At 41.3% G+C, this 10,364-nt stretch overlaps 2 protein-coding genes across 2 annotated transcripts in view; one reads left to right on the top strand and one right to left on the bottom strand.

Moving 5' to 3' along the window:
* Window positions 1-1,061, bottom strand: part of rpl21 (ribosomal protein L21) — a 2,697-nt gene extending 1,636 nt beyond the window's left edge. Inside the window, exons 1-2 of the mRNA XM_005912237.3 lie at window positions 948-1,061; window positions 130-208 (exon numbers count right to left, since the gene is read on the bottom strand). Of these exons, the coding sequence (XP_005912299.1) occupies window positions 130-196 (67 nt within the window). The 5' untranslated portion in view covers window positions 197-208; window positions 948-1,061. The remainder of the gene's footprint in view (window positions 1-129; window positions 209-947) is intronic.
* Window positions 1,062-2,086: 1,025 nt separating this feature from the next.
* usp12a (ubiquitin specific peptidase 12a) lies at window positions 2,087-10,334 on the top strand. The gene is made up of 9 exons (XM_005912238.3): window positions 2,087-2,448; window positions 3,420-3,500; window positions 3,578-3,791; window positions 5,112-5,347; window positions 5,576-5,652; window positions 6,127-6,210; window positions 6,304-6,501; window positions 9,279-9,357; window positions 9,449-10,334. The coding sequence occupies exons 1-9, from the start codon at window positions 2,401-2,403 to the stop codon at window positions 9,548-9,550; spliced, it is 1,119 nt and encodes a 372-aa protein (XP_005912300.1). The 5' UTR covers window positions 2,087-2,400; the 3' UTR covers window positions 9,551-10,334.
* The last annotated feature ends 30 nt before the right edge of the window (window positions 10,335-10,364 follow it).

The following is a 10,364-nucleotide window of genomic DNA, read 5'->3' as shown; positions in this document are numbered from 1 at the left end:
TGGACAGAGGGATTGGGCCTGTGAAAGAGAAGGAAAGACACATTACCACACACATACACACACACACACACACACACACACACACACACACTTGTGAGCAGTTTACCTGCACTTCAAACTTGGACTCACCATGCTTGCGGAATGGCCTGCTGAACATGTACCTGGTCCCCCTCCTCTTGCCTCTGGTGTTCGTCATGATGCCTGATTACTGAGAGAAAACACTTAGATTAGACACACGTAAGTGTGACCATTGCCTACTAATGTAAACACGTAATTTTAGCAAGTGTGTAATAATATAAGTCAATAAAGGAGTTTATTTACATCCAACTGCGCCAGATGATGGGAAATTAGACCGACTGTCACTTAGAGAAAACATTGTTTTCAACATTGTAACATAAACACGTGGAAGTTCATATTCGTCACATGACTACAAACCTGCTGAATGAGCTCTTTCTACACAAACAGCCGATAAATAAAATACACGACCCCAAATATCCCTCACTTTTCAACAATAGAGGTGCATTATCCTACAAAACTACTATACATAGCCAGCGCATCACGAAACAGCAATGCACAGCCTAGCAGGGACAATTCAGTCCGCTATACTGAGCGCTAACTAACATTTTAGAGCCACGTCATGAAAAACGCTTTAATGAAAATGTAAAATATCGGGGTTTCGTGTCTTTCAGTAGGAATAAAAGGGTTTCGGAGGGAGCAAAAAAACTGCTTCTATTAAACGCTCCTCTGCCTGGCAGGCCCACATGGAGAGCCACGCTACTGAACCGGAGGGCTGTAAACGGAGAAAACTACTCCCAGTGACGCCTTTTCAACCATTAACAACACCGTGGCGCATGAGGGAACAACTGCGGTGGATATATTAGTGAAACTGTGCATGTAAGAAGGGATAATATAGATGAAAATCTACTTTTAAACAGAGAACATCTTACCCCCGGTCTCTACAAGATGGCGGGTACGGCGGAAAGAGAGAGCAATGGCCCCGAAACTCCGCCTTGTGAAGCTGATTCAGGAAGCCCGTGAGATTGCCTGAACGAAAAAACGACCGAGAGAGAGCAAGCGGTAACGCCTAGGTTGAAGACGAATGAATAAGTCTTGGTTTTGTAGTACATGGATGACAATTGTCAGACTTTCACATTTATGAAGTGCTGAATAATACAATAATATAATACAACAAAAAAACACTTTCCAGACGCTCAAGTAGACATCATCAGGTTGGCTCTGTGGACAAATATGATATTTCCTGATTATATTTTACTATAAGCCTAGATAGTTTTTAAAACGCATGATATTGTTTCCGTGTTTATTCTATAAGTCTAGTTTTTTAATTTTATTTCACCTAAATAAAATATTTTCCAAATTAATGTTTAACTTTAGTTAGCTATAGTAACATTGGTGGAAACACTACAAAATGGGTTTGGGGGCATATTTTAGGACTGTGGTATATTTTTTTAATCTTAAAATACAAAAATCCAAATTTTCCTAGTACTGAACAATGTGTCATTAATTTTTTTTAAATTATTTTAGCCAAATTTTTAAATTCATAACCTGAAATGCCTATATAAGTTAAAATAACAAATGTAAAAATAGATCTGTATTGTGTTCATTAGCAGGGTGGATCAATGAAACTAACTTTATATAGATAATATCATCTTTTTCACGTTCTTTCACTGTAGGGATGTTTAACTACACATCTATCTATCTATTGAACTGATTGAATTTAGTTGATACCCTCCTTCCTCTAATTTTCACATTTTGAAAAGCCATCAGTGTGCAAGACTGAACCATTTGCGGGCCTGTTCAGGTTCCAGAATTATATGTTTGACACGTCTGTCATATGTGTTTTCTCGCAAATTTATTATTTGTTCCGGTAATTTTAACGCTAGGTATTTACTTAATTAAATTTGATTAAATTTTGTCCTAGAATGGCAGTCTTAAAATAAATTATTTGAAAAAAGAAAAAATGAAGATAGAAGAACATTTGTGTGCAACGCAATGAGGACTTACTCAATGGCCCTGGATGCAATGTAAGCATGCGCAACACTTGACTTCAGTCAACCTTTAATTTCTTCAGTGACATGGGCCTCAACAACACGTCACGTGATACTGCTTGATTTTTATTCGCCAGATAACTGCATCTGAGTAGGCATCGAAGAAATGTCATAATGTGTGAATACGATAGCCACAAGCTTTTTTTATATACGCTGTATTGAAGCTACTCACTTCCGTGATTAAAGCTAAAACGGAAGCACCCGACAGAGAACGCTCTCGCGTTCTTGAGCAATTGGACCTTCCGTCGCGAGCTCAGCAGAATCTACCCTCACGAGGGGAGCCAGCCCAGTCTTGTCAGCGCGCTGCGGTGTAGTGGAAGATGGCGCTAGCCGAATGGAAATCCTAATGACAGTCTCCAAATTTGCCTCTTTTTGTACCATGGTAAGTGCGCGGCAGTCTCATACTGTTATTAGTCAGACTATAGGGTGGTACGGAAACCGCGGCTGCGCTGCTATTGGCGTTTTAAGCCGTGGAATTAGAAATGAAAGCAGTAAATTTCGCTGCCAGTGCTAGCCAAGCAGTTTTTCGTCTATAGCCCAGCCAAGCAAGCAGCCACCCACCGCCTTCTCCGCTCCCCGCTTTTTGTTAACGACAGTTGACGGGCACACGGGGATGCTTGCTGCTTTATTACTCATAGCTTGACGACTTATTTGGTTAACATTTCTCACAGCTTCCCCGGTGACAGTGCACCTGCTGCACCTGTGATTTACAGCTAACTAGCTAACGTGAAGGTAACTAAAGCTAAACCAGTGTTTCTGCTTGCCAGCAACTGAAACACAGCTGGATAATGGGTGACTTCCGAGGATTAATCTGCGGTATGTGACGGGAAAACAATGAGGAGAACAGACAAGTTGTCGTGGGAATCTGCCAGATAATATTAACGCGGGCAATGACGACATTGTTTAACATTAGCTGCGCAGTTGTGGACCCATTCCAGGTCCAGATCTACTCTGCACAGTTTGTTGCTGTCTGCACGGCGCGTCCTAGCCTTTCACCCGTACTAAATAATACCAAAGGAATACATATCATCGTAAACTTCAGAAACCTTTGAAATTGAACGTTTTCTGTTCTGAAACATGCAGTTTTGTTCAGTTTTGCTTCTCGTGTTGACTTGAGTTGTGTCTAAGAACAGTTAAGGAATTATGACTCCTGGCAAAAAAAGGTTTAATATGAAAAAAGCTGGTCTTGGAGCTGTAAGCACCCACTGTTTTTTTCCATTTATAGCAGCATACATGACCTTGAAAATGTGAAGCTAAGACAGGATTTGCATTGGGATTCGGATGCAGTGTTGAAGAAAATTATCTGTCTTGTTTGAGGACAGTAAAATATTTGTCTGTCTGCTGTGTTTACAGGGCGCCAATGCCTCTGCTCTGGAGAAAGAGATTGGATCTGAGCAGTTTCCAGTCAATGAGCACTACTTTGGTCTGGTCAATGTAAGTGAGCAGTAACACTACCTGTGTTGCATCTGTACCTGACAAGTGCTCACATTGGGTTTTCCTCTTGTTTGTAGTTTGGAAACACTTGCTATTGCAACTCAGTGCTGCAGGCTCTGTACTTCTGCCGGCCTTTTCGGGAGAAGATCTTGGCGTACCGGAGTCAGCCTCGACGGAAGGAGAACCTGCTTACCTGTCTGGCTGATCTGTTTCACAGCATTGCCAATCAGAAAAGGAAAGTGGGAGTCATACCACCCAAGAAGTTTATCACACGACTGCGCAAAGAGAATGGTGAGAGGAACTGATCCAGACAGGGAGATTGGTGGAACAAAAAAAGACATTGCAGAGAGTGAAACTATAATTTGCTGACCTGCAGAGACAGCAAGTAGGGCTGGGCGATATGGCCTAAAATCCATATCACAGTATAATTTGAAGCATGTGCGGTAACGATATATATTGCGATATATTCTTTCCTTCTGTATAACGTATTTTACAAACTATAAGGCACACTTAAAATCCTTTAATTTTCTCAAAAATTGACAGTGTGCTTTATGTATGAATTGTGGTTGTGCTTACTGACCTCGAACAGATTTTATGTAGTAAAGGTGCACAGAAATCTGTCAAAAAATGTTTTAGTACGACTTTGGTAAGCTATGAAGCTGCAAGTTTGATGGACTGCCAGAGCATTACAGCTACCATAGTCAGGAGCCTTGCAGAGTAATCTGGGTCCAAAACTCCGTCTGCTTCAGGTCCCAAAGTCAAACGAACACTGCGGCATCACTGAGAGTTAAAAACTGTCTAAATTCTTTCATCTTTAATAAAATGATCAGCGTTGCTGCTTTACCAGGTGTAACAATTGAGTTTAACATCCAGGCATCCATGAAAACAGAATTTATTACATTTAACAGAGTTAGAAGTTAACAGAAAGTTAGCTGGCTAGTTTCCACCTAAACATGATATAGCATGTTCTGACTGAGAGATGTCTGAAAAAATTCAAACGTACAGCTCACTTCCAACATAAATGAAGACAGAAAACTAAACAGCAGTGACGTTTGTAGGGTTACTGAAGTTGGACTAGCTGGTATATAATGTTGTGCTACGTGATCGCTAGCTACACAGCTACGTTAGCATAACATTAGCACAGTGAAGCTCGAGGATGAACACTAACTTTTTTCCACTCGATGAAAGTTAGCGTGAGAGTTTCTGGTGGTTAGGGACAAATGCAATCACATGGCAGGATCCTAAAAACGGACCAAACTTCAGTCAGGAGAACAGCTGAGATAATCCATCCACAATAAGAGGTTAGTCATTAATATACTGCACCAACATGGGAATAGAGCAGCTGCGAGAGAATTCAACATTAATGCTGAAAGTGAAGGAAGCTCAGGTTTTGGCTTTCCCCATATTCCAAAAGTGCTTCTTCTCTTTGCTATTACTGCAGCCCGGCATAATTTGCAGATGATGTTGTTTGTAGCTGCAATGCTTTCGACCAAAACAATATACCGTTTATACCGCCCACCCCTGACAGCAAGACATCCTGTTGTTGTTGTTGCTTCTGAACTTGGAAAAACGCTAAAAATGCTGCTTTTTGTTGCGATTTTTATTCCTCAGAGCTCTTTGACAACTACATGCAGCAGGATGCTCACGAGTTCCTAAACTACCTGCTGAATACTATTGCTGATCTGCTTCAAGAAGAGAGGAAGCAGGAGAAGACAAACGGCCGCCTGGCCAATGGCACTTTGGACTCGCAGAACAACAACAGCAATGCCACACCTGCCCCCACTTGGGTCCATGAGATCTTCCAAGGCACTCTGACCAATGAGACGCGCTGCCTCACCTGTGAAACGGTGAGATTCTTCACTTCATTCTGACACATAAGGTGTCATATCATCTTAACAAGATGGTTGCTAAACAGATTTGTTCAATATGCTTGCAAGGATAAAGCTGCAGTGGCACCACAGAGCTTAGTTTTTGTGCAAACATTGTTTAACTTAAGGAATTAAAACCTAAGACCTGACCGTGTAGTTTAACAGTTATTCTAACCTTTACAAGTCTTTTTTTTTTTTTTTTTTCAGATAAGCAGCAAAGATGAGGATTTTCTGGACCTCTCTGTTGATGTAGAACAGAATACCTCCATCACACACTGCCTCAGGTAAAGCAACACTGCTGCATCAGCAATTGAAGGAACAGGATTAGTAGCTCCGTGCAACGATTGTGAAAAATGACACCCATTTGATGGTTCCAGGCTCTTAAAAGATAGCATTTGCTGCCTGTTTTCTTCTTGCACTTCGTTTCTTTGGGTTTTGGACTGTTGGTTAGACAAAACAAAGCCATCTGGAGACAACAGGCTGGGCTCCTGGAAACTGAAATGGATCATTTTCACTGTCTTTCGATTGAAAAGATCAAGTAACTGCAACCATTTTAGATCTTTCCTAACACATCTTGTTGAAGCCCACTTAAGTCAGACTGAAGTTATTATTAACATTTTTGTTACCGGCCATTTCATGTCAGAATAGCTCCTGCAAAAAGGCCTGTTATTAACTGGAAGTGAGTCACACCCTGCATTTTGTTGTATTTTTAAATGTGGAGTTAAAATTGACCGATTTTCTCTTTTGATTCCTCTCAGAGGTTTTAGTAACACAGAGACACTGTGCAGTGAGTACAAATACTACTGTGAAGAATGTAGAAGCAAGCAGGAGGCACACAAGAGGTCAGTGTATAGGTTCATTTTTAATGTATGATTTTTGTTTGTGGTTGGACATTTATATCCAGCGTTGCACTCGTCATTGTTCTTTTAATGTAGGATGCGTGTAAAGAAGCTGCCGATGATCCTAGCTCTGCACCTGAAGCGCTTTAAATACATGGAGCAGCTGCAACGCTACACCAAGCTGTCCTATCGCGTCGTCTTCCCCCTGGAACTCCGCCTCTTCAACACCTCCGGGGACGCCACCAATCCTGAGAGGCTGTATGACTTGGTCGCCGTGGTGGTGCATTGTGGGAGGTGTGTATGTGAACACATAACCGGTATAGAGAGATAAACACTTAATTCTTTGTTTTAATAATAAAATACATTTGAACCCGTAGGCTCAAGAGTAAAGTTGCATTACATCTGAATCTCATAGGGCAACATGTAGACTCTTGTGCATGGGTGGTGCAGTGGTTAGCACAGTTACCTTAGTTTGAACCTTCCTGAGGCGCCTGTGGTGTTAGCTTGCTATGTGTTACTACCTTTCTTCTAGCTACTCCGGTTTCCTCCCATGGTCCAAAGGCGTGCATGTTAGTAGGTTAACTGCTGATTCTAATCTGGCTGTAGAAGTGGAAATGAGGTAGATAAAGTAGATATGACAAAGTTTAGCTCATTTAAGTTTCCATCAATGCTCAGCTGTGTTCTCCTTTATGTCTGTGCTGCCTTTGACCCAGTGTCACTGGGAGTTAGTCTGTCAGTGTTTATTCAAGATGTTTCACTGCTTTTCAGCAAGTGGATGCTGAAACAGAGTCCAGTTTTCCACAGCTGTTTTAGGAATAATAGATTACACTTGAGTTTTTCTGTCTCCTGTCGAACTAAATTCCAGGGATGAATTCGTAGCATGACATTGATGGTCAAGGCTAAAGCCGCTGATTAGTCACAGAAATAAAACCGACAATTATATCATGCATCAATTTCTCTCAATTTTTTTGTAAATTGGTTAGTCCGTAAATGTAAAGAGAAAGTAAATATTTCCATTTAATGAACATTACTCACTATTGAGAATGAAGAATGACACTATCAAGTCATTCTTAATTGGGGGTTCACTTTTCTACTCCTTATTGCCTTCTTACTGGGTGCAAGTGAAATACTTCAGTGTTTACCTTTGACAGGTGAACTGCTCATGATGTTACAGAGATGAACTGTACCAAAAAAAAAAAAAACAACATCTGTCTTCCAAGTACAGTTTATATTGCCCTTTATCTCTTCCCAGAAAAGCAAAATAAACAGCAACTCTAAAATATATGGTAGTGGTCTGCCAGCTGTTCACCGCACATCCGCCACTTGTTTTTCCACCTGTCTGGACATACTTATATTTAGGGGTCATAAAATATCTTAACAGGCTTTTACTGCAAAACTTTCCAGGAACCTGAGTTGGTAGAAGCAACTGCATCAGCCACATAGTCTGCCAATCATTCTCTGTAATGGAAGCCCCAGGCTCTATCCCACTTTTCAGTTTTCAGCACATTAGTTGCTAGATTTGACTTTTATGCATTATGCTCACCGAAACTTTGTCAAAGACCAGAAACAAGGTACACCAAGAGTCTTCCCCCAGCAAGTCAGCGTGCCCTCCTTACCACAAAAACTAACTAACAGACTAAAACCAGGAATACAGTGGGTGTGTGGATTCTCTGATTTCTTGTCCTCATCACTTGCTCTGTGACACAGCTAACATAAAAAACGGACCCCGTACCGTTTTTGAAAGATGCAACACGGGGAGCCACTTCTGAAATGCTCCATCAGCTCTGGTAGCTGCGATGTACCTATACCCAGAGTATTCCTGGGAAACTCTAACCCTCAATGTGATAAATCTTGGCCTCACAACCCACAGGACACTGTGTACTCCAATGTCCGCTCTCTGACAGGTCACAGCTGTTTCAGAGGCACAAAGGAGACCTAAACAATAACAATCAGGCTGGCACTTTTAATAACTGGTCTCATAATGATGATTCAAAGCTCGCATTGTTAAGCTTGCCTGCTTAAACTCGGCAACATTAAGAAACATCAAATTATGATATGTTTTCTAACCCTTTCCTATCATTTCGTCAGGCTTATTGCATCATAAGAATAGAAAGTGTTACATCAAAGCTGCACAGGTGAAGCTGAGGTTAGTCGAGTTAGACAGAATTAATAACTGCTTTCGATTTCAGTTTTATACAAAAAAGGGCTTGAGGCGCTTCCTGGCATATTGTTGTACTTACCAGACTTGCTTGCAGTCGTGTTAACATTTTCATAATTAATAGTTAAAGCTTTGATTGTACCCGTCTTGGCACTTAGCAGTAGAGAAGTGTCTGAAAACCAAACAAATGCAGATGACTCACTTCAAGTGAAGAGTGTTGATTTATATTGAGTGTTTTATATACGGAGTGTTTTAATCCATTAGTGCTTATAAATTGGTAATGTAGAAGTCATTTCTTACCCTTTCTCTCGCATGCTACTGAATCTGTTATATTATTACAAACCTCCACGTTTAGATGGTCACTGTTGATTTTAGACTTGTGCAGTGAATCTTTGCAGAGTATACAATGTAACTAACGTATGTAAGTGGTAGATGTACGCCATAGCCTCGATGTCCTCCATTGTTCTCTTGGGTTTGTGTTGCATACAAATGATGTCATTGGGCTTTCGGGCCACCTTTCTATGACAGCCCCACCCATATTAAAGTGGTACTCAGTCGTAATGGGGAAAATGGCTCAAACTGAGTGGACCTGAGTAAGTGCTTGTTGGGGGGGAAAAACTCGAGTCGTTTTGGCAAATCTCCCTCCATCAGTTTGCTGACGTCTCTGTCCTCATGTTGAGGTGATGATTGTTATTCTTACTGATTCATTCAAAAACTGCAGTGGAAAAGTAGCTGGAAATGCACAGGAAGAATTAACAGTACCGAACAGGCTAATCACGAGGTTTTGTTACATTTCCAGGGAGTTGGATGTCAGATTAGGGTGTAGTTTTAACACCGAAATATAAATCTCCTGTCAGGCTTAATGGTTAAAAGTGACTTTGCTGAGCTAATGTGCTGTTTTATTTCTCTTCAGTGGTCCAAACAGGGGTCACTACATTGCCATTGTGAAAAGTCACGACTTCTGGTTGCTGTTTGATGACGATATTGTAGAGGTGAGCGAGTTTATTTGTGTGTTTGTGTGATTTAGAGTTCACTGTAAGCCTCTATTTCTAAAGAAAATCATTCTCCATTTCTATTCCACAGAAAATTGATGCACAGGCCATAGAAGAATTCTACGGTCTCACTTCTGAAATCTCCAAGAACTCTGAGTCGGGCTACATCCTCTTTTATCAGTCCAGAGACTAAATTTGGATCCTTGTGTGTTACTGCATAACCCAAGAGAAATGCTCTGTTTCCTCTCCGTGGACGGCGGCAGACTTTAAACGCACCACAGCAGCCTGCACGGTGTCATACCTGTCTGCACAGCTGTAATCCATACCTGTGCTTTTTACACACTCAGCAGTGCAGCTCAGCCGTGGAAATTCCCCATACGTACCAGCCTGACCCCGTCCTTCCTGCCCCTTCCACAGCCCCCCGCCCATGATCCGCTGCTGCTGCTGCTGCTGCTCGGACAATAAGACGATACTGAATGCAAACTGTGTCAAGATTGTTTTTAAAAAAAGAAAAAGACTTTGAATGAGGGTTGTACAGATGTTTGTTGGTTGTATGAGTGGCGTTTTAGTTTTTGCTTTGGGTGTGGGTTGAATGGGTATTTAATAATTCATATGATGTAACATTGGCCTGGTGTCTTCACCCCCCACATTGTGACCTGGAACGTACTGAGAGAGGATCATGGATGTAAAGGAAGATCAATTGTTGGGGGGAGTGGGTGGGTGTCCCACATAGAGGACACACCAGGCTGTGTATTTCTACAGTGTACAGAATGGTATTTGTATAAATATTACAAGAAGATAATATTATCATAGGAAAATGTTAGACCTTGAGAAGACGTATTAACACTATGGTGCACTTTTGATACCGTTTTGTAGGTGTTGGCAAGCTTAATGTGAGGGTTTGCTTGAAAAAAAGGCCTGTTGTGAAGCGATCATTTTCTGTTTTAAAGAAAAAGAAATAAAGCCAGTAAGAATGAGGCTGGGTGTGCTCCCTTTTTCGAGTCCCA

This window comes from Haplochromis burtoni, unplaced genomic scaffold (genome assembly GCF_018398535.1).
Source record: "Haplochromis burtoni strain Fernald_Lab_line unplaced genomic scaffold, NCSU_Asbu1 Contig_1, whole genome shotgun sequence".
Classification (NCBI taxonomy): domain Eukaryota; kingdom Metazoa; phylum Chordata; class Actinopteri; order Cichliformes; family Cichlidae; genus Haplochromis; species Haplochromis burtoni.
This window is presented reverse-complemented; position numbering and strand designations above follow the sequence as displayed.

Bases quoted from the DNA above. Each gene is read 5' to 3' on its own strand.
- usp12a (XM_005912238.3), top strand. From the start codon at position 2,401: ATGGAAATCCTAATGACAGTCTCCAAATTTGCCTCTTTTTGTACCATG. The intron at 6,211-6,303 runs GTCAGTGTATAG...CTTTTAATGTAG, and splicing joins AAGCAGGAGGCACACAAGAG to GATGCGTGTAAAGAAGCTGC. The intron at 9,358-9,448 runs GTGAGCGAGTTT...TCTATTCCACAG, and splicing joins TTGATGACGATATTGTAGAG to AAAATTGATGCACAGGCCAT.